This window comes from Ochotona princeps, chromosome 2 (genome assembly GCF_030435755.1).
Source record: "Ochotona princeps isolate mOchPri1 chromosome 2, mOchPri1.hap1, whole genome shotgun sequence".
Classification (NCBI taxonomy): Eukaryota; Metazoa; Chordata; class Mammalia; order Lagomorpha; family Ochotonidae; genus Ochotona; species Ochotona princeps.
This window is the reverse complement of record NC_080833.1, coordinates 108,751,330-108,777,521: the sequence shown is the minus strand read 5'-3', so window position 1 is coordinate 108,777,521 and position 26,192 is coordinate 108,751,330. Positions and strand designations below refer to the sequence as shown.

The window sequence follows — 26,192 nt, the reverse complement described above, 5'->3', positions numbered from 1 at the left end:
TTCTATGTGACATTTTTTGGGGAATGAGGAGGTGCAGGCACTGATGGAAGGGCTCTGGAGAGGGGAGAGCTTATCGGGCACCCCATGCCACTTGCCTGCAGTCTAGAGCTTCCTACAAGAACTGGAACTGTTCTCCTGGACACCCTAGTTGGCCACTCGGAAACAGCACATCCACAGTGACCTCCTGGCTGGATGCCAGATTGCCCCCTAAGTTTGCCACAAGATGCACTGTTCCCAGATTCTGTCTCTTGACACCCCACCACCCACATCCTCCTTCTCTTTGTTCCTAGAGCGGATCTCCCTGGCGGAGAGGGGCGGGAAAACACTTTGTATGCATAATCACTAAACTGCTTGCAAAATAATGTTTTGGATGCTTTAAGGTTGTTCCTTGTTATCTGAAGTGCTGTGTGCACAACCGGGGAAGCAAGGGCCCCTTGGCTGTGATCCTGTTACCTCTGTTCCAGCCAGACTCCCATGCGCGTGGTGAGAGGGTGTGGACAGGTGCATTCCTCCCAGGCAAGAGGATCTGAATAGTCTGAGGTGCAAGATGCACAGAGGGCCTGACCTTTTTTTTTTTTTTAAAGTAATTTATTTGAAAGGCAGAGTGACAGAGAGGGAGGGATGCAGAGGGATCTCCTGTTGGTTTACTCTCCAGATGGATGCAACAGTGGGCTCCAGGAGCTTCATCTGTGTCTCCCATGTGGGTGGCAGGGGCCCAGAACCTTGGGCCATCTCCCACTGCTTTTCTCAGAGGGCCTGAGTGTTAATCCACCTGCTGATTTACAAAGGCACTTCAAAAAGTTAGTGGAAAAGATAGAATTAAAAGATAAGTTTATTTTGGTGCAAAAAAATTGAAATCCATTGCTAGTGAAATCTATCGTACATCTTTCCCAAGAGCTTCTTAAAGATTCCTCATGAGTTAGTTTTGCCATATGTTTCATTGAATAACTAAGCACCCTAAAATATTTTTCCTTATTTTTATCTTATTTGAAAGGCAGAGAGAGAGAGAGGTATCACTAGTCCACTCCCCAAATGCCTATAACAGCTGGAGTGAGTGCAAGCTGAAAGTAGGAATCAGGAACTCCATTTAGGCCTCCCACTTGGTATCAGGGACCCAACCACTTGGGTCATCATCACCTGTTATCTCCCAGAGAGCTGGAATTGGGAACAAAGCTGGAACCTGAATCTAGCCACCTGCCACTCTGACATGGCATGTGGGTGTCCCAAGTACGCTAGCTTGCTGAAGCTTACTGGTTTAAACAATAACTAGCTGGCTCATGATTCTTTGGGTCAGCGACCTGGGCTGGGCTCAGCCATGCAGTTCTTCTGCTGGTCTGTGATGGTGTCACTCTGCTGCTGGGCTGCTGATGGCAGCTGGAGGGACTCGAGGGATGTGAAGCCAAGTGTCTGCAGCAAGCCCACAGTTAACGTTTTTCCAAAGCTTTGCTGCATCATGCTTTCTACTGCCCCGTTGGCCAAGGCCAGGCTGAGTTCACAGAAGGGGTTCAGAGACGGAGCGTGCCTGTTTCCTGGGAGGACTGACAAAGTCACACGTCCAGAAGCCAGTGAACGAATGAGTGGCAGGGCTTGGTGGCTGTTTCTGGAAGCTAGCACACCAGGGTTGTCTGGATCAGGCTTCCAGATGCTGCAGAAACCCTGTGCCACCCGAGACGCTTTGCAAGGTGACTCCCGCTCCTGCCTGTGACAGCTGGACTGCCCGAGATTGCCCGCTGATTGACAAGACCTGTGTTTGATTTGCCTTTCCATCTCCACGGGTCCTAACCTAGTTAGTTCTCACCAGCTGTTTTATTGAATCAAGTTCAATGGAGTTGATTCTGCTTTTCCTCAATGACAAGCTCCTTTAAGGTGATCTTGGCATTCCTGTGTTCATAAAAGCTCTCAAAACTCTCAGAACTTAAAAAAAATCTCCAGACTCTCAGAGGGCTCTGAGGAGAGATGGGCAAGGGAAGGGTCAGGTCTGGAGTGACCACTGCATGGGGCATTGTATAAGGACAGAGCTAGCTTTGAGGAGTTGCAGGCCATGGTACTAAAGCATTATAAATCCCAAAGGAGACAGGAAACATCTTGGAGAACCTGGCTTCCCTCCCCCACTGTGGGAGGCCAAACTGTGAGGGGCAAGCCAAGGTCAGCTCCAAAAGAGACGAATCGCTGCCCTTGAGGGTTCCCTACCCTGTAGGTACCCCCATGCCACAAAATCTCTGTTCCTTTTTCAGAATGTATCTGAGACAATCAGTCAGGCACTGAGACCAAACCTCAGGGCAGCCCTGGCCCTTGCAGAGCCACACCCATGCTTCCCAGCGCATATGGTCCAGCACTCCTCAAGATCCTGCCCCCGACTTCTCCCCAGCTCTAGAACCTTCTAAGCATCATAGGTCACCTGGGACAGTTCATTCCAGCCTGGATCATCTCTCAGGGACTTTCCCATGATGCAAGTCCTTTGCTAGCTACATAAAGTTTCTTCCCGGGTGGTTAATAAGGCCATTAGTGACGTGCTGACAGCGCAGGGGGAGGATCTGCACGGAGCTCCACAGCACAGCTCTGTGGAGAGGAGAAGGGACGTAGTTCTTGATTCTGTGATACATGGTAGTTCTTGATTCACTGAGCAAGCAGTTATTGAACACTTACTGTAGGCTAAGATCTGGGCCACAGTGGCTCCCAGTAGGAACAAGGAAGGCATTGACAGAGTGAGCCCAGTGCATTCCAACCCTGGTTACACCTTGGAGTCTTCTGGGAGTGGGAAGAAAAACTCCAGGACCAATGCTCCAACACCTGGAGGTTCAGATTTCCTTGGTCTGGGTGGTCCCACCCATGGGTATGCTTTTAATTAATTAATTGGAAAGGCAGAGTGATGGGGAGAGGAAGGAAGCTACAAGAGCTTCCATTGACTGATTCATTCCCCAAATGGCCCTAACAGCCAGATCTGGGCCAGGCCAGGAGCCAAGAACTCCATCCTCTGTGGTCCCTCACATGAGTGGCAGGGGCCCAGGCACTTTGGTCTAACTCCTGCTGCTTTCCCAGATGCATTTTATCAGGGAGTTGGATTGCAAGTGAGTTGCTGAACAACACCCCAAGCTGGTTGGAGGCATTGCTGTAGAATCCTCAAGCTGGCTCCGTTCTCCTGCCACACAGAAAACCAATCACTGACATTGGGATGGTGAAAGAAAGTAGGCATTTATTGCAAAGCACAGAGCAAGGAGGTGGGCAGCTGTTGCTTAATTTCTGGGCTCTCTGAGGAGTTAGGCCTGAAGGTTCTGACATGTTGGAATTGGAGCTGACAGGTGCTGGGACAGCTCTTGTCCCTGTTCCTGGATGGTCAGTGCTTCTCATGACCTTCTTTGGATTGGTCAGTGATGTGCTCTTTGAGGAATTTGTGATGGCCAGGTGGGTTCCAGTGGGTCTGAGGGTTATGTGAATATGGCAGTAATGTTTTGCCCAGACCTGGATTTCCCCTACCCAAACCAGCCCAGGACAACACGGGCCATGGATGTTCTTATCTACTGGAGAAGCAAATGACGCCTTGAATCTGATGAATAAAAGTGTATGAGGCCAGCTGAATTCCTTTTGATAAAAAAGCAGGCAAAGACCCCTTGTGCTAAGGATACAGACTGGGAGTTGGGGATGTGCTTTTACACCATGGGAGTCTGGTTCAGGTGGGGCAGCTGGGACTCAAATGGGCATTCCTATGGAATGCCAGCGTCTCAGTGCCAACTTAACATACTATGCTGTAACTCCGTCCTTTATTTATTTATTTAATTTTATATTTTACTTATTTTATTTCAAAGGCGGAATTATAGGGAGAGGAAGGGCATGATAGAGAGAGAAAGAAACTTCTATTTGCTGCCCTGCTGGCCATAATAGGAGCCAGGAGCCAGAAACCATTCTGGTTTCCCAGATGGGTAACAGGGGCCCAAGCGCTTAGGCCATCTTTTGCTGCCTTCCCAGGTATATGGATGGGAAGTGGAGCAGCTGAGACTTGAACTGTCATTCTTATGGGATGCCTGTGTTGCAGGTGGTAGCTTAACCTGCTGGATCAAGAGGCAGGCCCCCTACATGGGTCTTTTTAAACAAGCTCTTCAAGTAATTCTGATGTGCAGCTAGGTTGCAAGCCACTGATCTAAGAAAAGGGACAGATAATGATAGAGCAAACACAAATCAACACATGATTGAGGCTAGCGTGTTGGGAGCATCCCCAGAGCCACTGAGAGAGGAGACAGCAGGGCGAGTGTCCAAAGCTGAAGGGCATGAGGCAACATTTGGGTGATGAGCTCATGGGGACAGCAGTGGTATCTTTGAAGACACTGTCCCAGCCTGCAGAAACTCAAATCTGCCCCCATGACTCTCCTGACAATCAATGCCTTCCCTGATGTTCAGTGTTGATGAAGCCCCAGGCCCCCAGGCTTCATAACCCTCCCTGGAGTTCAGCCCCCCATCCGCACCCACACCTTGCACTAGGAAACAGAGGGAAGCCACTAGGCACCTGTGAGGTAGATGGGATGCTGTCTTGGGACCAGCATCCTGTGGTTATCAGGGGTGCTACTGAGACACCTTCTTCTTCTTCCGAGGGTGGGGCATGGAGAGGAGGGGGGACGGTGGAAACGGGGTGGCAGAGGATCCTGTTCGCCATCAAGCCATCAAAGGAATCTGCTAGTTGGCGCCTCAGTTCCTGCCCAGAGTGAACCCGGTTGCCATAGTAACCGGATACAAGTCTTTGTCGACAGGGTGGATGGCAGTTGCGTTGCCATGGCTTGGCTTGTAGGGCGCAGTCAGGGGCAGAGGGAGGCCTTGCAGTGGCCCTGAGGGTTTTTCTGATGGAAAAAGCCAAGCCCAGTGGGGGGTGGTAGAGGGAGAGTCTGCTAGGGGAGGGTTGGGGGAGGCCTTGGCTGATGTGAGCTGCAGTCTGTCTCGATCAGATCAGCTCTGGGCCTTCCTGTGTAAGAGTTCCCAAAGGCCCAGGCCCTCAGCAGACACAAGGGGCAGTGGTGCTTATGGACAGGGGGCCATACCCAGAGGGAGATGGCCTTCTGCTTTGGTCTTTGGTCTGCTTCTGTCTTGGGTGAATGAACGGTCTTTGTGGTTTAAGAAGCCCTTTCACAGCCATAGCTCCTTGGAGAACCTTGGGTCCAGCCACAGTAGTGACTGTCCATGCAGTGTGGCCATCCAGCCCTGCACCAGTCACTGTTGCCTTCATCTTGCAGTGGCCCAGTGTGCCTGCCATGTGGTGGATCTTGCTCTGTCCTCAAAGATCCCCTTCTGCCTGGGCAGGTGCCACGGGTGCTCAAGGGTGTGGTGAACAAGAGAAAAAGAGAGGGCATGGGCATTGATATCAAGACAAAATAGAAGCTTCTCTGGGGAGAAGGCCCTGGAGGAGGCAGTGGTTTGGGCAGAAGGAAGGGCACCTCCCCCAGCAGGATACAGTAGGAGAGAAGGGTGCTTGCTTACCTCACTGCCTGCATTAGTTAATCAGTCCAAGTTAAATCAGATTCTCCTGCGCCTGGCTCCACCCACTCTTGACCCAAGTCCTGTCTTTCCTGTTCTTTCCTCCAGCCAGCAGCTCTGGCCTCCCCAGTGTGCACTGCTGCCACCCAGGCCAGGCTGTGCCCATGCTGGTGCTCCCCTTTGAGCTCACTGCCATTTCCTCCCTGAGGGCCAAGCAGCCCTGGGGAGGCAGCATGCAGTGCTTGAGTCCTGAGTGGGGTGGATATGGATGATCTGGGATAGGCAGCAGCGGGAAGCGTTGGAGGGCTGCGGGTCCAGGACGTGCTGTGCTGGGGAATGCACCTGTCACCCTTCAGCAGGATTTGTGTATGTGGGGAGGGGTGTGGGCAGCTGCAACCCAACACAGACCTCCATTTCAGACCTCCAAGGATAATGTCTCTGAGCTTACCTGGACCTTTGAGATTCCTCACTTCACAGGTGTGGAGATGGAAGTCACATAGGGAAGGGCATCCCCCAACACTGATGGGGATTCCACAGCGGGGCTTCTCTGAGGACAGAGGCTGGGCCTCCTCTGTGTGTAGACCCTAGCACCGAGCACAGGCCTGACATAGAGTAGGTGCTCAGTAAATGCTTGTTTGGGCAGGTGTCCTTGTGATGCAGTAGTGGGAATCTTAGTGCCATGGAAGGTCAAGACTAGAAAGAAGCTTAAGTTTATGAAGTTCAACTCTCATTCTGGACAAAGCCACCTGCCCCTCACCCCCACACATTAATAAGGCTAAAATATGAGGCAGGGTTTTGGCTTATCAAATGTCATTAAGGGGCCAGGCACTATGGTGTGGTGAGTAAAGCTACTGCCTACAATGTTAGCATCTCATGTAGGTGCCCTGGCTGCTTCACTTTTGATCTTGCTCCCTGCTAGTGGCCTGGAAAAAGCAGTGGAGGGTGGTCCAAGTGTTTGGGCCCCTGTCATCCACAAGGGAGATGTGGAAGAAGCTCATGCCTCCTGATTTCTGCCTGGTCCAGTGCTAGCCCTTTCAACTATCTAGGGAGAGAGCCAGTGGGTGGAATCTCTGTTGACCCTTTCTGTAGCTCTGATTTTAAAATAAACAAGTAAATCTTTGGAAAAAAAAAAAGATGGCAGTTAGGTAACCCATGTCCCATAATGGAGTGTCTAGGTTTAAATCTTGGCTCCACTTCCAATTCCCGCTTCCTGCTAATGCATGTCCTGGAGGCAGTAGGTGATGGCTTAGGTAGTCAGGTCCCTACCACCCATGGGATAGCTCTGGCTAGATTCAGGGAGTGAACTAGTCACTGGCTATCTTTTTGTCTTTCTGTATCTCTCAAGTTTTAAAAAAATGATAAACAATTACTAATGCCTATATAGGGCGTGCTGGGTGACAGGCAACATCCTTGGCACACTGCAACCTCAGGGGACCTCCATGCAGCAGGTGTTACTGTCATGGTCGAAGCACGGGGGGCGGGCGGAGAACTCAGGGACTTGCCCAAGGTCACAGTGCTGGTCAGTGGGAGGCTCAGGTGGCCCCTCTGCACAGCCAGCCAGCACACTGCATTGCTGCTGGCTGAGATGCCCGGCTCCCCTCTCTGAGTAGGGGGCAGCTCTGTGTGGCCCCCTGACGCCATGCACTTCCTCGTGCACACTTTCGTCTCTGCATCCTCCTCTAGCACTTGGCTCCTGCCTGTAGGCTCAAGGCTGTGTGTTTAATACAAATGAGCTGCTCATTGTCAGGAAACTACAGCCAGCTGGTCCGTGGCAGGGGGGTGGGGGGTGAGGGGTGAGGGAGTTGGGGTGGGGGGGTGCGGGGTGTGCTGGGGGGAGGGTGCTGGGCAGCACTTTCCAGTTGGCAGTGACCTTGGGAAGAGTGTGTTTAGTGGGAAAGAGGGAACTGAACCAGTGGTTTTCCCATCCTATCATCCTTGTGGCTCAGTGTAGGGCATCTGGTCACCAAACTGTGTGGGGCCTTTCCCCAGACATGAAGCACTCCTGTAGTGGACACCAAGCTGGCGGGGAGTGGAAGGGGTCATTCTTCAGTGATGACACTGTCAGTTTTCTGCTTAGAACTTGTGTCAGCACCCACAGGTGCCGTCAGCACAAACAGGCTAAAGGCTCTGTCCCACAAGCTCTTGTGAGACCAGTCACAAGGCCAGGACGTGCTTTTTGTTTTGTTTTGTTTGACAGGCAGAGAGAGAGAGAGAGAGAGAATGAGATTTTCCATCTGCTAATTCACTCCCCAGATGCGCCAATGGCAAGGACTGGACCATGACAAAGCCAGGAGTTTCTTCTGGGTCTCTCTCCTCCTAGGTACAGGGACCCAAGCCCTTGTACCATCCTCTGCTGCTTTCCTAAGCACATTAGCAGGGAGCTGGATGGGAAATGGAGCAATCAAGACTTGAACCATATAGGATGCCAAGTGGCAGGCAGTGGCCACCATGCCGCCTCCTTCCTTCCCCAGCTGGTTCTTTGGCTTGTGTTTCTGTCTATAAGTCATGGTTCCTATAAGCCCCTAGTCCGGCTTGTATCCTTCACTAGAGCTGATACAATTCAGGGACCTGTTTGCAGGTATTAAAAAGGGCATTCCAGAGGGTACTGAATTAGCCACAGGGAACAAGTGTCCAGGTCAAAGCTGTTGCGACAGTGAGCAGGGGAGCCCCGCCACCTATCTAGGCAGCCCCTCCAGCTCCTGCAGGCACTCCAGGATTATGAACCTCTCCCACCCTGTTCAGTGGGACTCTTTTGGAGGTCTTGTTACATAGTGATCCTTCACTGGCCACAGGTAATCACCTAGTATTATTTCGCATCATAAACCACAATACCCTAGAAAGCAGTCAAAAGAGGAGCAAACATACCACGGAGGGTGGAGTGCCTAACCCAGTCAGAGCCTCTCAGACCCCACCATCTCAGGCGGGCCCCACCTGCCCCACACACCCGCCTGGTGGTGCCTTTCCTGCTTCCCAGGTGGCACTAACGGGGCTCTTTCCGCTCTCGCCAGCTCTTTGTGATCGACAATGGCGCAGACGACTGGCGGATAGCCATGACCTACGAGCGCATCCTCTACATCAGCCTGGAGATGCTGGTGTGTGCCATCCATCCCATTCCAGGAGAGTACAAGTTCTTCTGGACGGCGCGCCTGGCCTTCTCCTACACGCCATCGCGGGCCGAAGCGGATGTGGACATCATCCTATCCATCCCCATGTTTCTGCGCCTCTACCTGATTGCGCGCGTCATGCTGTTGCACAGCAAGCTGTTCACGGACGCCTCCTCACGCAGCATTGGGGCCCTGAACAAGATCAACTTCAACACCCGCTTTGTCATGAAGACCCTCATGACCATCTGCCCCGGCACCGTGCTGTTGGTCTTCAGCATCTCGCTGTGGATCATTGCTGCCTGGACTGTCCGCGTCTGCGAAAGGTAGGCCCGCACATGGCTCCCCTGGGTCCCATGGGTCAGGCTCCTGGGGCCTTCCAGAGCTGAGGACACTGGGACAGGGAGGGAAGAGGACCAGGGTGTGCCCCGAAGCAGCCTGGCTTGATGGAGGAGACAGGCTTGTCCTGCAGCTACCCCAAAGGAGAAAATAGGGAGGAGCCGAGGGCAGGGCGGGCTCAGTAAGATCGTCTTTTGAAACTCCGGAGTCCAGGTAAACTGGGGAAGCCCACATAGCTTGCTCACTCCTGCTTGCTGCAACCTTCTTTGCAAACCATTGAGCCTGCTGGTTACATTGTTAATCTTACAACACCGCGGGGATTGCCCGGCCTTCTGTTCCTGGTGGAGAGAAACAAGGGCTCTCCTGTTTCTAAAGGTGCTGAGAAGGCCTGTGGCAATGAATCCAGTATGCTTAATTTCATGCCCCTTTTCTCAGAAGTGAGGCACCCACAAGTGCCCTCTGCATTGCATTGATGGCTGGCCGTGCCATGTTGGGTCTACATGCCAGCTGCCATTATCACCTTTGCAGACTGGTTGAAATACAGATTCTCAGGCCTTGCCTGCGACTGCAGAATCAGGACTTACATTGTAACCAGCTCACCTGCCATATGTGTGAGGTTGTTGGGAGGCATTCAGGAAATGTTGTTTTAGGAGGCCAGTGGCAGGGTGGGGACACAGAGAAGGGTATCTGAGGGCTCGGGAATAGAGTGCTGACTCCTCAGGACAGTCACCCCCAAGGCCAAGGGCAAGATGGCTGTTCCCTCCTCCTGCTACCACCCAAAGCTGCCCTTTGTGGCTTCTCCTCCTTTCAAGCTGGCCCTGGAATTTTCACATTAGTCTGATGAAGTCTGGACCATGGTTAAAAACCTGGATTCTGCCCCATGAGTAGCTGGTGAGTCCTTGGGCAAATGACTTAACCTCTCTGGGCTTCAGTTTCTTCCTTTTACAATGAGCAAGGATGAAGTTGCGTTCGTTCATGGAGAGTGCTGGATTTTGTGGTATTGAGACACACCATCAAGCATCCTGAGTGATTTACAGGGGCTGAGGAGTCTCCCAAATGCGTCAATGCCATTGTTCGGCCAGGGACGTTTCAGGTGGCAGCAGACTGCCTATGGGATAGTGGCCCCATGCCCTTGTATTGCCAGGTGGCACAGTAGGCACAGGGGACACTGTGCAATGGTATGTTTGTGCAATGACACAGTTGATCAGTTGCACATTTCTCTGTATGAGCTGATGTGCAACTTACACAGGCAAATTTCAATTCATTTCTCTGCTGGGACACACCTACAGAACATAACACCAAATTTAGAAGGTCCTGTTCATGGGCAGAGAGAGAGGGCTGGCCCAGGGCCTGCCACACCCACTTCTGTAGAGCTGATGCCTCCTCCCCCTGTACCCAGACCCTGCTCTCACAGGGTGCAAAACCTATAAGACCCCTGCCCCACAGCACCCTCCATGCCAGGCTTGCTTTGCTGAGCAGAAATTCTTTCTGCTCTGGAGAGCACAGGTCCTTTCCTGCCCTGAACTCCTCTGGGGACACCAGACCACATATTGCTGGTTATCTGTGTTGGGCCTTGGTATTCCCATCTGTGAGCCTGAAACTGTGCACCCACTTTACGGGATTCACAGTCAGGGCCAAACAAAGAACTGTGTTTGAGCTGCATATTACACAATGAATGTGGAAATGCATTAGCAGAGGGTGTCCCTTAGTACAGTTTGGGGGTTCTGTGGCTTCCTTCTTAGAATAAACTGACTCCTACCACATGTTGCCTTATGCTGTTCTGCTCTATTTCCTAATTGGTGGAAGATAGGCTTTGCAGACCCAGTGATCACTGGTTTTCCAAACGTGTGCAAGTCCTTTGAGTTCAGCTCCAGATTCTGATTGATGGATGGTTCAGAAGGGTGAAGGAGCTGAAGGTGCCACAAAGTACCTGCAAGTGATTCTTCTCTCTTTGGGAGCCATCATAAGCAGAAGTGCTGCTGTTGTTCGCTAGAAATAAGTGTGTTCCAACATGTACTAGTTGCAAAGTCACTTTGTTGCACTTTTGTGACATCAAATGGTTGTCTGTCATTTCCAAGTCCAGTCTGCTCCCCTGAAGGCTGCCAAACCTTGGTCTTTGCAGATTTGAAGTCCTTGACTGGAGACCAGGGCAGAGGCACAGAGAAACAGGCATGCAAGTCAGAAATTCTAGCATTTTCTGTTCTTGCAAGAAAGTCATATGACTAATGGCTTCTGCTTAGGTCTAATGGCAGGCATGTTACAGCTATTGTCATGGGGCTATCATTAACGCTTGTTTGGGGGAGGCCTCTCCATGCTAGTGATTTTTTTTTAGATATATTGTACTTATTTGAAAGACAGAGTGATACAGAGAGAGATCTTCCATCTGCAAATGGCTGTAACAGCTGGGGCTGAGCCAGGCCCTGACCAGGCCCTAACTCCATCCGGGCCTCTGACATGGGTGCAGAGTCCCAAACACTTGAGCCATCATCTGTGGCTTCCCCAGGAATGTAGGCAAAGAGTTGGATTGCAAGTGGAGCAGCCAGGCATCCCATACGGGATTTCAGGATAGTAGGGGGCAGCGTTTCCTCCTAGTTCTGTGTGACATGCTTCCTGTGTGCTCTAGCTTGTCCTCACAGCAGGCCTGGACCCAGAGGCCCCATTCTGGAGTTGAGTAAGACCATGTCAGATAGGAAGGCTGGGGTCATGGAGCTGGGACACTGAGGCCAGATTCTGCCAGCCCAGGTTGAATCCTGCTTTGCCAGAGTGTGCTGGCTTTGATGACTTTCCTACACTGAGTCTCAGAGCCATGAACCTGATGCTTCAATCCCAGACTTGCCCAGCCCTGTGCCTCCCCTGGGGGCTCCTGAGGTTCCCAGGGATCCAGCACCTGAGCGGGGTCTGTGTGGCTTCTCCCAACATCCAACCCTGCCTTCCTTGTTTTCCCCAGGTGAGCATGCTGAGAGTAGCCCCCCATCTCAGAGGTTCTCCTGGGACTCTGACCTAACCCGGTAGGCATGATTGAGTCAAGCACCACCCTGCCAAAGGCCAAGCCATTTATCAAGCTGAATGATCACCATCCTTTCCCCAGTATGACAAAGCAAGGTTGGCAGAGACCTCCAGAGAAGGAATGATTCTGCCAGAGACTAGGCTTTTAGAAACTGGCAGTAGGGGATGCTTTAGGTTGGGGGTGGGGAGAATGAAGCATTGAGTCGGGGTGGGGGTGGCAATGTGGTCAAGATAACCTCCCTTTCTAAGCCTGCTGTGACAGTGGTTCTGTCATCGTGGGCATCCGAGGGGGGCAGAGACTTGCCCAGGATCACACGGCAGTATGGCAGGGCCTGGGAGAGCCCAAGGCAGCCGCACCCCACATCCTAGGTGTCGTTTTGCCAGTGTGGACTTAGCTGTGCACACACACGCACACACGCACTCCATTGAGTTGCTATGGAAATTCCTTGGCACCACATCACACTTTCAGAGACAGTGCTCATCTCTGGGGTTGACTTTTATGTGACAGTGAAGATTTCCCACATCTCCTCCTCCCCAGTGGGCGAGGGGAGGTGGCTGGGAATTCCTCAGGGATGCCCGTGGCTGGGAGGGCAGGACCACAGTGAGGTCTTGCATCACCAGTGAGGCATTGCATCACGGGCTGCAAGGCCTGACATGCGTGGCAGCTCAGCCGGCGTTTGCTGGGATCCTCCTGGCCAGCTGCCTGCTTGCCTCCCACGGGGCTCCCCCTCCCGGGACAGTCAATGGAACCTCCTCATTAAGCACTGTCATACACGGAGCAGCCTCCCAAGAGAGAGACCTGGTGGCGGCAGAGGCCAGTCTCCAGGGTGGCAGGGTGGGGCAAACTGGCTTTCCTGGCACCTCGCGAGCACCCTCTGCTGCTCCTGTGGCTGTGTGGATGTCCTTGGGAGGAGCAGCCACGCCCCCAACAATGCCAATACAGTGGCTTTGATAATGACCTCCCTGGCCTCTTACTGGCTCACTCTGGACTTGTTGCAATGCATGCAGGCTGACCCTGGGCCCTCGGGCTGTGCAGCCCAGTGGCAGGCTTTCATTGTGTTGCTGTATATATATATATTTTTTTTTCGCTGTATCCTGGTGTTGCCGGGAATGTTTTGGTTCTGGTACTAGTGAGAAAAATGTGGAGCCACCCACTCTCCTTGTCCCACCTTCCATGACCAGCAGCAGGTTGGAGAGAGCTGCTTTCCCACACTCAGATGCCCGGATCTGCCCCCAAGCAGCAGCAGGGAGTGAGAAGACAGTGGGTTCCTGGCTGCTGTTCCCATCTTTCACAGGGGAAACAGAAAGTTGCTGATCTGGGGCTGAGTGTTGGGGTGGAGCCCCCAAGGCTGGGTGCAGAGTGGAGCCTCAGGACCTCCTGGCTGAGGACTGTGGCTTCTCCTCTGGGACTGGAAGCCTGACCTCCAGCACAAAGCACATGCGTGATGATCCGCAGGCACCATGGGAAGAACCCATCAGAACTTGTATTCATAGCTATTTTTAGCTAAAGGCACTGAAACTTGACTCACATTTAATGTACAGGTAGAGAGCAACACATGTGTGCCATGTATAACACACATAGGTCTGCAGGGCATACTGGCTTAGGCATTTTAACCGGTAGGAGAATATGATTTAAAAGTATAGGGTAGAGGGGCTAGCTATGTGTCATAGTAGGCTAAACCTCCACCTACAATGTCAGAATCCCATTTGGGCACCAGTTCATGTCCAGGCTGTTCTATTTTCCTTTCCAGTTCCCTGCTTAGGGACCAGGAAAGCCACAGAGGATGACTCAGTCTTGGGGACCTGCACCCATGTGGAAAACCCAGAAGAAACTCCTGGCTTCTGACTTTGGATTGACTCAGTCCTGGCTTTTTGTGGCCATCTGGGGAGTGAACCAGTGAATGGAAGATCTCTCTCTCTCTCTCCCCCCCTTCTCTCTCTGTTTCTGTCTCTGTCTCTCCTTCCCTCTGCTCTACCTTTCAACAATAATAACAATAATAAAAAGGCTGGTAGGGACAGGAGCATCTGCTCCCACACTGAGAGCAGAAACTGTTCCCTGGTGCTGGAATTCTGGGGCGTGAGTGTCCTGCAAGGGGTCAGGGGAGGAGCCTGGGGTAGCCGCAGCCAGGCCTAATGGATCACCCAGCCAGAAGGGAGAACAGGCAAGACTCCCACACAAACACCTGCAGCTTCAAGAATGAAAAAATACAATGTTGCCCAAGTTTAAGTCTGAGAAACAGAGAGCACCCGGGAGAAGATTCTTGAATATCCCTAACAGGGTGCAACAAAACGTCAACTCTGAGTGCGCAGATGGGGGAAATGAAGTTGGCCACCTAAACGAAGAGTTCCAGAAAAAAAAAAGTTTCTTGCAAAATTGAAAACACACGTTGGGGGCATTGAGGGTGTGCTGTTGTTGTTTTAGTGTGAAAAATAGAGAGCAAACTTAAACATTCTCTTGGAATGCAAAAGACATGAATCAAATAGTATATAATTCAGGTTACAGTCGAGAAGTCGAATTATCATGGAGGAAGAAGCCAAAATAATGGGAGGAAAGCCTAATCAAGGAGATGCATGATTAAGACTTTTCCAGAACAGGCCTGGATGGGGGATTTCCAGGAGGAGTGCCGGTAGGCCAGAGTTGGCAGATAAAGCTGGCTGCCAATTTCCCAGTTAGAAGAGGCAAGGGAATCACCCCTAGACAGGTATTGACTGGCAGGTGAGTGCATCCTAGAAGCCCAGGGCAGCCCAGGGCAGTCCTCTCCTTCATCCCAGAGACGTCAGACACTTACACTGGGAGTTAATGCTGTTATTCTTCTTGTCATTTGGGTGAGGCAGCAAGAGAAGTGTTCAAGTGCTTTAGGGAGTGGAATGGACTCAGAGTAAGGCAGCTGCACTCAGGGAACTTGTGCAGCACCTGCTGACTGAGAGAGGAGTCGCCATCAAGTCCTCGCAGGAGCATTGATGACAGGGGGACTGCCCCCAAAATCAGGTACACTGACATCAAAAGTAGAGGTTTGCAGAACCAAGTTCTCATGTCAAAGAAGAGATGGATTCTGGAATGAGTAGGTGTAGGAAGGAAAACCAGTGCCTCAGGAATAGTTAGCAGGGTGTATATCCTCAGCTTCAAAGTTAGAGAGGCTGGGCTGGTGCTGTGGCATAGTAGATTAAGCCTCTGTCTACGGGGTCAGCATCCCATAGGGGCAGCAGCTCAAGTACTGGCTGATCCCCTTCTGATCCAGCTCCCTGCTTGTGGCTTGGGAAAGCAGTAGACAATGGGTCCCTGCCATCCATCCAGGAGACCCAGAAGAAGCTGCTGGCTTCTGGCTTTAGATAGGCCCAGAGCCAACTGTTGCAAGCATTTTGGAGAGTGAATCAGCGGATAGAGGCTCTCTCTCTCTCTCTCCCTCTCTCTGTGTGTGCATGTGTTTCCTTCTCTCTCTGTCACTTGGTCTTTTAAATAAAAATAAATACATCTTTTTTAAAAAATTAAGAGGCACAGGCCAGAGGGGATTAATTAAAAACATGTTAAATGCATCGTCTTATGGAGAAGAGAATGATAAAAAAAACAACCCTTGTCACTCAGTTTTAATATTTAGAGAAATACACTTTCAATCATTTTTTAGACCTAAAGGTAGAACATTAAAAGTAACACTAATGGTGACCTTGGCATCAGGCGTGTCCTTGTATTACTTCTCTTAATCTGTACCATGCCCTGTGAAGTAGGGAGAACATGACATCTACATCCTATATGCAAGGCAGCTGAGCCAGCGGCTAAGCTGAGTGTCCGGAGCCGCAGAGCTGGGGAATCACAGGCCTGAGACCCCAGCATCCTGCCCAAGAGTCTCACTATTCCCTGCTTAGAGATTGTGACCTTCCACACAAACCTTGGAGCCCACCATGGGGGAAGACATGGAGGAAGCTGAAAGGGTAAGTTCTGGAACAAATCAAGAAACAGAGTGAGAGCAAATATACCTTAAAATATGGAGCAATCATATCTACAACATAATTGCATTTATCGCCCCCCGTTCAAAGGCAATGTTCGTTACTTAGATGGGAGTTGAAAGCAAAACTTATTTTCATGCCATTTGCAAAAGAGGCACCTGAAAAAGAAGGCCTCAGAAAAAAAAATAGATGAAAAGCAAAGATTTTCTACCTGAGTATAAATCCCTGGGACCACCGAGTGGTCATCACCACTTTCAGTCAAGTTGAAGTCAGAGCAAGAACCACTAACGGATTGGAGGAATCATTACTGTGACTAAAGTGCTCACAGGGAAACTGAGTTTTCATACAGAAACCTTGAGGCTGACAATCTGGATTATTAAATGCCTTAATTAATTGAGAAAGACTGATCTTTTAGCCTGTAAACAATGCAGCTTTTTTTTTTTTAACCTTTATAGAACATTTACAGAAAATAATCAGCTTTTTTTTTTTTTTTTTGGTTACACATTTTGAAAGATCAGAAAGCTGGTTCAGACTGTGCTCTCTGACCACAAGCTCATAAAACTTCAACTAAAAGGAAACTTTCAGGTCACTTTTAAAGCAATCTTCTCAATAACAGCTTGATCAAGGGAAAAATTCAAAACTACCATTAAAGACTACTTAGAAATGACCATGGTAATGATCTTTTGTATCAGAATGTTCAGATGAAAAATCACCGTCAAAGCTTTTTCATCATTAGAAAAATGAGGGCCGGCATCGTGGCGGAGGAGGTATATTCTCCTGCAATGCCAGCATTCCAAATGGGCTCTGATTAGTGTCCTGACTGTTCTACTTCCAATCCAGCCCCCTGCTGGAGCAGAGGAAAATGGCCCAAGCCCTTGGGGTACCCTTCCACCCATATGAGAGACCCCTATGAAATCCCTGGCTCCTGGCAGTCCTGGCTATTGTAGCCACTTAGGGAGCAAAGCAGCCAGTGAAAGCCCTCTCTATCTCCCCCTTTTTGTCTATAACTTTGCCTTACAAATACATAAATAAATCTTAAATTAAAAAAAGGAAAATAAATTGAATTTGGTAGAACAAAACAAACCTCAGGAGAGCAGGTTAAGTTTGTAACAACAAAGGCAGGAATTAATGAATTTTAAAAAGGAAGAAACAGGTGCCAGCATTGTTGTTGAGCAGTGGGTTCAGCCATTTGCCACGCTGGCATGAAGATCAGAGTGCCAGCTCCAGCCCCCTCCACAGGCCGTCCAACTCCCGCTGATGCGCCTGGGAAAGTTGCTAACACATGGCCCAGATCCCTGGGCCCCTGCACCCACACGGGCGACCTAGAGGAGTTGTAGGCTCCTGGCTTCAGCCTTGCCCAGGCCTGGCCATTGTGGTCTTTGGGGAATGGAAGATCATTTGTGAATGGAAGATCTTTCTGTGTTCCTCTCCTTCACTCTGTCACTCTGCCCTTTGCTTTACAAATTAACTCTTAAAAAAAACAAATTTACAAATCTTAGAGATATTTCCTAATAAATGTAATCAGGTGTTGTGTTTGAAAACAAGCAAAATTAGAAATTTTAAGAATAACCACTGATTTTGATGTTATTTTCATAAATTAGAATATTTAACTTTTTTTTTTTAAAAGAGGAGGCTACTGAGGAAGGCTTTTTCTTTTAGATATTAAAATGTGATGTAAAACAAAGAGTCATTAAATCCCTCTGGCATTACTGAAAAGTTAGTAAGGACAGATCAATTGGACCTAATAAGCAAGCTTGAAATAAAGCCTCACACTAAGAACCTTATCTGGGAGAAAGAAAACCAATTAGGAAGCAATAGATTATTCAATAAATGGTAATGGGGAAATTGGAAAGTTGGTGGGAAAATCGCCTCTTGCCATCCACCAAAATAACTTCCAGGTGGATTTAAGAAGCAATCGTAAAAGCAGCCATCAGCAAGCCCCCGAAGACAAAGTGAAATCCTAAATCAATGCCGAGGTGGGTAAGAACTGTGAAACAGAAACTCTCCAAAGAGAAGAGACATGAAGAAAGAAATGAGTGTGTTTGATTACCCGTACATGCAAATGTTAGATCTCTGTCCTTCAAAGAAGGTATGTATTGACTTATTTAAAAATCAAATGTTCCAGGAGGATGAAAATTTGCAGCTAAAGAGGCAAAAGATAGATATCTCCGCTACACAAAACAGGCTTAGAACCAATCAGAAAGAAGCACCTACCCAGAAAAAAAAATCATAAAAAGACTAAAAATAAAGACAACCACAAAGGAAGAAATACGTAAGGCTCATCAAATGAAACATACAACATACCTTCAGCCTCATTAAACCAAAGAACTACAAATTAAAGCGGCAAGGCAGATTGCTTTTTCTCTTCTAGGATTCTTCTAGGAGAAACAATGTACATGAGCATAACTCAGTGCTGGGGAAGGTTGCTGGACGGGGCTGGGTTGTCTGGCATATTGATGGCAAGAGGAAATTAACACTACCTGTCTGAAAAGCACCAGGAACAGTTTGTCCTAGGAACCTTGGAAAGTCTGTAACTTTAAACCAGCAATTCTGCCAGGAAGCTAGTTTAATGGAATCACCAAGTTGCAGCAAGGTTCTTCAACCTGGTGCCATCAGCCATGGGGACGCATGAGACAGTGACTGTGTGTCCAGGCTTTGAATGACCCAATATGTTACAGCACTTCTAATGGTGAGTGACTGGGCAGCTGTGAAAGGATCACCTCCAGGTGAGCGTTTGGTGTGGCCACAAGACACCTGAAACTGGCAGTGAAGTCCCATATAGCCCGTATCAGAGTGTGTGAGTCCCATCTGCTCTGCTTCCAATACAGGCTGCTGCTAACGTGCCTGGAAAACAGGCGGCTGATGGCCCATGTGCTTGAGATTTTGCCAGCAGTGGGAGACCAAGATGGAGTTTCTGACTCCTGGCTTTAGCCTTTCAAATAAATGAATCTTTTAAAAAAGATTTATTCATTAATTTATTTTATTGGAAAGGCAGATATACAGAGAGAAGCAGATAGAAAAAGATCTTCTATCTGCTGGTTCACTCCCCAAGTGGCCACAATGTCTGGAGCTCAGCTGAAGCCAGGAGCCAGGAGTTTCTTCTGCATTTCTGATATGGGTGCAGGGTCCATCCTCTTCTGCTTTCCCAGGCCACAAGCAGGGAGCTGGATGGGAAGTAGAGCAGCAGGGACATGAACCGGCGCTCATATGGGATCCCAGTGGATGCAAAGTGAGTATTTAGTCGTTATACTATCTTGCTGGGCCCTAAGGGACCTGAGAGATAGTTTGAATGACTAATCCATTGCCTGCAAGCACTAGTATATATATACACACACTATATATGTATATGTATATATATATGTATATGTGTATATATATATATATATATATATATATATATATATATGCAAAAGCCTGCATCCTCTGTCCTAGTGCCTACATTTAGTGTCCAGCTCTTACCTTCCCACTAAAGTGGACCCTTGGGAGGCAGGATGATGGCTTAAGTGGGCTCTTGTTCCCCAAACAGGAGTCCTGGACTCACCCAGCTTCAGCCAGGGAAAGGTCATGTGGCAGTGAAAACCAGCTGGTGGGAGTTTCCTGGATCTACTCTCTTCTCTTCTCTCTCCCCCTGTGTCTCGCTACACCCCTTTCTTTTTCTCTCTCAAGTAAATATTTTTAAAAATCCATAGCATAGCCTTTTGAAGATGATGCTAAGGCATGACAGTAGTCATGGTGTCATTTTTGTACAAGGAACACACAAAATGGTATTATACAGGATGCTGCCAGTTGATACAAGCACACACGACACATGGAAGTGCTGGAAACATCACCCCCTAATGCTGCTATAGGCGATGCTCATTGCACGTTAGAGTTTCTGAGGAGAGCATTAAGTCACATAGATCCTTGACTGTTTTGAACAGAGAGGCAGCATTTACTGCTAAGTCCTTGACAGAAGCACCCTCTTCGTATCCCATAGGAACTCACATTTTATCGAAGCAGGACTGGATTCAGAAACACGGGAAATGGCTGTTTTCAACATGGTTCTGTCTGAAAAGTGCTGTTGAATGCTACTTCCCGGAGGTCTCCCCTTCCCACCCAGCAGCCCTAGGCGTGAGCAGGACAGGTGCCTACGTGCCAGTCCTGGTGCTTGGGTCCCTATGGCTGCTGACTTAGGGGAGCTCCTGGCATCAGGGGCAGCTTGTGGCAGGTGCCCTGGGATGGGAGGCACTCCTTGCAGACCCCACTGTGCCTGTTCCAGGCCAGCCAGGCCCAGGGCCCAGCCATGACCCTAGAGCCTCTAGTCAAGGTCAAGGACGGAGCAGTGTGAAGCAGGTTGGGGGTGCAGGGAGGACTGAATGGGGGCGTGGTCGGGGGAGGGGCTGAGGAGGAGGAGAACAGCCAGCTACAGACAGTGCCCAGATTGATGTCCAGTCTAAAGCACCAGGGCCACCACTGGGCTCTGTCCGCACAGGGACTTCCATTCTGGTTTCTCCCTGGTGCCACATTTCCTGCTGTTTTTGATTGAACAAGCCTTTCTTCTTTTTCATTTATGATATTTCTGGGTTTGTTGGCACTTAAGTTGCAGCTAGTTTCTTCATGCTTTTAGGTATATTAAATAATATCATTAATGTAGGATATTTCTTAGAAGAATCAAGAAATGGAGACATAGGAAAATTTGTGTAAAATATGCATTCTTTAAAAAGTGGGTTTTTGGAAAGATGTGGTTTTTTTGAAAGATGTAATTTTTTAATATGAACGACAGATTTTACAGAGAAAGGAGAGACACAGAGAGAGATCTTCTATACACTGGTTCACTCCCCGAATGGCCGCAAAGGCCAGAGCTGAGACCATCTGAAAACAGGAGCCGGGAGCTTCTTCTAGAGGTCCCACAATGGTATAGTGGCCCAAGGACTGAGCCATCCTCTCCTACTTTCCCAGGCCACAAACAGGGAGCTGGATCTGAAGTGGAACAGCTGGGACACGAACCAGTGCCAATATGAGAGGCAGACACCACAGGCAAAGGTTAAGCATGTTATGCCACTGTGCTGGCCCCCCAAAAGGCGGAGAGACCAAGCCAGAAATTATTTTTTTTTCCATCCACTGGTTCATTCCCTCAATGTTGGCAACAGCCAGGGATGGATCAAGGTGAAGCTGGGAGTTGGGAATCAGTTTAGATCTCCCATGTGGGTGGGTGGCAGGGTCCCAACTGCTTGAACCAACACAGGTTGCAGCCCAGGGAATGCATTAGCAAGCAGAAAGCTGGGACTCAAACCCAGCCCAGGATGGGCTGCAGCTGTCCCAAGCTGGTGCTACACTACTTGGGCAACAACTGACTGTGAACCTTGCATTCTGAAGTCAAGTCTACATTTGGGGCAGTGAGGATGCTAAGGGAACTGAACAGTGCAGAGAGAAGCCATCATTGGTTCCCAATGTCGACTTCACAGCTACTATTCCAGTCTGCGCTATCCTCCATCTGCGTCTCCTTCCCCCCGCTCCGTCCTGATGCGAAGTGACCAAACTTTCCTGCTTTCGGGATTTTTGCAGTGGAAGGGCCCAGCTCAGGTCTGGAATCCTTCCTCCCACTGGGGACAGTCATTCAACCTTTCTCCCTAGAATTACCGAATCTGCTGTTGATGGTGCACGGGAGATGCCGTACTAGCTGCATGGGAGAGGTGGAGTACTTCATGTCTCATGGCAGATGCATTACAGGTGCTGGAACTTAACTCCTGTTCCTGATGCCAATTGAAAAGTGCCGTACCACTGGAAGGAAACAGTTCCAAGAATCCTACAATGGTGGGAGGCCTTGGAGGGGCCCAAAGGGGTTGAGGGGGGAGGGATGGGTTCCTGTGGCTGTATCAACCACACCTATTTGTGGCTGACATTAGTCAAGACAGGAAATTCAGATTTTGTCAACTTTTCCAGTTTTAAACTTTGGGGTTGTTTGGCATGTTCCTCGTGATCCCATTGTGCCCTTCATTTCCTGTGCTGCACAGGGCTGGCACCTCAGTCCCACATATCCTGCCCCATGTGCCCCAATAGCCCAGCATGCCTCCTTCCTTTGCCCGCCTGCTCTGCTAACCCAGCATGGGCTTTCCTGGGGTCACTTTCCATTTCCAACATGTGGCCCTGTCCTCCTCCCCAGGCTCGGTCACAGGCACTGTGAACTGCTCCTCTTCCAATCCAGCTCCCTACTAATGTGCCGGGAAAGCTGCAGAAGAGAGCCCAACCTGTGTCCTGCACCCATGTCGGGGACCCCAATGGAGTTCCAGGGTCTTGGCTTCAGCCTGACCCAACCCTGGCCAGTGAATGGAAGACCTGGCATTCCCTGAGTAACTGCTACTTCATGGTGCCCTGACCTGATGCCAACTCCCTCCTCTGGGCTGTGCCCAAGAGTTTGTTTTTAAAGATTTGGTTATTTATTTAGAGGGCAGAGTCACAGAGGGATGGAGAGAGAGAGAGAGAGAGAGAGGGACAGGGACAGAGAGAGAGAGAGATCTTCCATCTATTGGTTCACTCCCAAGATGACCACAATAGCCAGGGCTGGGCCAGTCCAAAGCCAGAAGCTTCTTCCAGGTCTCCCACATGGGTTTAGAGTCCCAGACACACTGCCTATCTTCTGCTGCTTTCCCAGGTGCATTAGCAGGGAGCTAGGTCATAAGTAGAGTAGCTGGGACTTGAACTGGCACCCACATAGGATGCTGCTGCAAGGGCCCAACATGCTGCATCACAACGCTGGCTCCTTTCAGTCTAGGAGTTCAAGGGCAACCAGAACCCCTTGGTTCTTTAGGACTGTCCCCACTGTCCCTAATACACCTATAGTTTTATCTACTTAGGCCCAGAAGGGCTCTGCCACTCCCACAAGCAAGGGGCATGGATCCTAGCTAATAAGCCTCCATTTGAAAATTTTTCAGGATGTCAGCTGCTGGGCCTAGGGAAACAGCTTCATGGCAATGACCCCGAGCATCCAAGGGCTCCTCCTGTGCCAGGCACAGCCTGAACTCAAAGGTTAAAACAACCGGCTTAGTCCTCGTTGCACTGTTCACCTTCCCCGTGTGTTTAACTTGCCCTGTCCTGCAGTCTGTGTTCAACGCCTCTGGGGTGAGGAGCTCACACTGCGGATGGCCACTTGTTCCCCTTGTGCCCCTCAGGCTGCTCGCAGGCAGCTCTTCCACAGAGCCTAGGAATAGCAGTTATGGTGTGCCACCTTGCAGATCCTGCCCTTGCTGTCTGTGTCCACACAAAACAAGTCCAGGCAGCACAGGTTATAGGTGAACCACTGACGTCGAGCCAGATGTGGTTCTGGGACCTCACTCACACTTTTACAACATGTGACCTTGGATGGATTCACAAAAGCCCCTGGCTCAGGGAAGACCGCTTGGTTGGGACTTGGCCAGGCCAAAGCCAGGAGTTTCATCTAGGGGTAGAACATCTTCCACTGTTTTCCTCTGGTCGTTAGCATAGAGCTGGATCAGAAGTGGAGCAGCTGGGACATGAATTGGTGCCCACATGGGATGCTGTCATCGCAGGTGGCGGCTTTACCAATGACATCACAATGCTGGCCCGTGTAATTCTGCCATTTATTTTCTCTGAATACCATCTCTAATGGCTTTACCCTGCTCCCTGATCATCAGCCATCCCACCAAGTGGAGGCCCCAGACTGTGCACAGTGCCCCAAGTACCAGATCACCTCCCATTTCCCCAGCATGACTCTCCTGTTAATCCAACCTCAGTGTAGCTTCTAGAAGGGTCTGGGCTCCCCAGGGAATGTGGATGTTAGGGAGAGTGCCTGGGCCGCATGCCTGCTGAGGTTTGACACTCCCAACAGCTGCGGTCTGCAGCCTCAGCTCTGCTGCTGGTGTCTTCTCCGTGTCCCCTACAGGGCTGACTGAAGGCTCCAAGGGTGCGATGGCCATGTGGGAACCAGCAGGACTCAGAGTGACAAATGGCTCCTGTCCATCTCTGTTTGTTTGTTTGTTTTTACAGGGAGCACTTGGTGTTAGGCAACTTCTACAAGACTAGATACATCACCGCTGTTTGGGGGGAATATTTATTTATTTGGTCCCAGCATGATGGCTCAATTGACTGATCCTTATCTTGCAAGTGCTGGAATCCCATATAGGCACCAGTTTGGGTCCTAGCTGCTCCACTTCCCATCTAGCTCCATGCTTATGGCCTGGGAAAGCAGCAGAGGTTGGGCCAAATGCTTGGGACCCTGCACCCATGTGGGAGACCAGGAAGAAGCTCCTGGCTTCAGATCAGCATTGGCCATTGTAGACTTTGGAAAGTGAACCAGCAGATGGAAGATCTTTGTTTCTGTCTTGGTTTGAAAGGCAGAGTGAGACGGAGGCAGAGAGAGATCTTCCATCTACTGGTTCATTCTCTTCTCAATATACCTGCATTGGTTGGGCCAGGCTGAAGCCAGGAGGTTGAAATCCCACCCGTGTCTTCCAGTTGGTGACAGGGACCTCAGTACTTGAGTCACCATCAACTGCTTCCCATTAAGGAGTTGGGCAAGGAGTTGGCAGAACTCAAACCATATGCTCCACTATGGCACGTGGGCATCTGAAGTGGCGGCTTAACCACCACACTATATGCCTTCACCATGCAATAATTTTCTGTTCTTTTGTTTTTTAAAAGATTTTGTTCATTTTTATTAGAAAGTCAGATTTACAGAGAAAGAGAGATACAGGGCAAGATCTTCCATTTGCTGGCTCACTCCACAAGTGGCCGCAATGGCCAAAGCTGAGCCAATCTGAAGCCAGGAGCCAGGAGGTTCTTCTCAGCCTCCCACACAGGTGCAGAGTCCCAAAGCTTTTGGGCCGTCCTTGACTGCTTTCCCAGGCCACAAGCAGGGAGCTGGAAGGAAGTGGAGCAGTGAGGACACGAACTGGTGTCCATATGGGATCCCGGCACTTGCAAGCGAAAGACTAGCTACTAGACTTTACCGTGCTGGACCCAAGGATTTTCTTTTTTAAGTAGTGATGTTGGAGAGATCTCCTGCTTGACTGGGGGCATCTTAAAGGTGTCTGGAGTGGTCCAGCTGGGAGCAGGGTGTGCAAAAAGCCATGAGCTTGCCCAGAGTGCGATGTGTGGAGTCTCTGCCAGGAGAGCACTTGGGTGGGGGCAGGAGCTGAGTTCCAGCAGGAAGAGAGGAGGCCGATGGTGGGGGAGCCCCGAGAACCATGTTCAGGGCTTGAAGTCAAATATACAGGAACCTCAGAAGAATTTTAAATAGGAGAGTAAGATGATCCAGTTCATTCTGAGACCTTCTCTGATCGCTTCGTGAGTGGATTGGATGGAGGTGAGCAAAAGCAGGCTGCTAGCAGGACCAAGGAAGCCACACAGCAAGTCGAGCTGAAGGCACAAGTGACTTAGCAGGAGGTGGCAATGGACGTCTTGGATGCTGTGCCAGGCTGAGAATTTTGTATGCATGTTCTCGTCCCCTATGTATGTCCCGTGCACCAAGTCTAAAATCAAACTCACACGTCTCCTCAGTTTTCTCTCAGCTCCTACTTTTGCCTTCTTAGAAACTTTATCTGAGATTTTTTGCTTATAAGCAACAGGCTATCGCAAATAACAGCGGGTTGAGGGAAAGTCTCCTCTCCATGCAGAATAAGCCTGGAGAAGGGCAGCCCGGAGCAGGTGCCCAGTGGCTTGGGGGCTCAGGTGCTTTCTCTTTGGTGCTACCACCCTACGCATATGGCACCTTCCTCATGGTTCCAAAGGGCTGCTGAGCTGCAACCAACCTACTTTCCAGGAGGAGGTGGAGGTGATTTCTCTTCTAGGATGTAGAAGAGATATTTGCTCACATTTGCATCCATTGCTCATGTGGCTGGGGAAAAGCCATCCTGATAGTTAATAACTCATTTCTGAGTTCTCCTTCAATGGCTGTTGGGTCACACAGCTATCTCTGGGCACACAAGTGTTCACCATGCTGTGCCCACCCTCCGCCATACCAAGCCATGACTCAAAGCTTGTGGTTCTGGTTCTATACAGCCTTTCAACTTGTCATCCTGCCACCTCCCTGACCGTCCCTTTCTGTCTCACACTGGACTGTAAACTTCCAATTACACCCCCAGATACCTTTTCAACTGCTCTCTGGAGGAGGGCCCTGTCTTGTTGAAATTAGTGTTAAGGGATCTCAGCAGTCAACCTGCAGTAAGATCAGTTGGGTCCAGTCTTAGTTACGATCGAAGTGGTTGGGACTATAACAGGTCAAGTTGTAGTGCTCACAGAAAACCTGCAATCAGAAAACCTGGACTTCCCACGTCTTTTAGTAACAGAACAGCTACATGAGCCTGGGTAAGTTGCTCAGCTGCCTCAAATGAGAGCCTGTGGCTGCAGTGG

At 50.0% G+C, this 26,192-nt stretch overlaps 1 protein-coding gene across 6 annotated transcripts in view; it reads left to right on the top strand.

Annotated features, from left to right (window-relative positions):
• Positions 1-26,192, top strand: part of LOC101528235 (small conductance calcium-activated potassium channel protein 3) — a 218,587-nt gene that overhangs the window by 148,142 nt on the left and 44,253 nt on the right. For all 6 annotated transcript variants that reach the window (XM_058660360.1, XM_058660362.1, XM_004588975.2 and 3 more), the window contains one exon: positions 8,466-8,884. In XM_058660360.1, the coding sequence (XP_058516343.1) occupies positions 8,466-8,884 (419 nt within the window). The remainder of the gene's footprint in view (positions 1-8,465; positions 8,885-26,192) is intronic.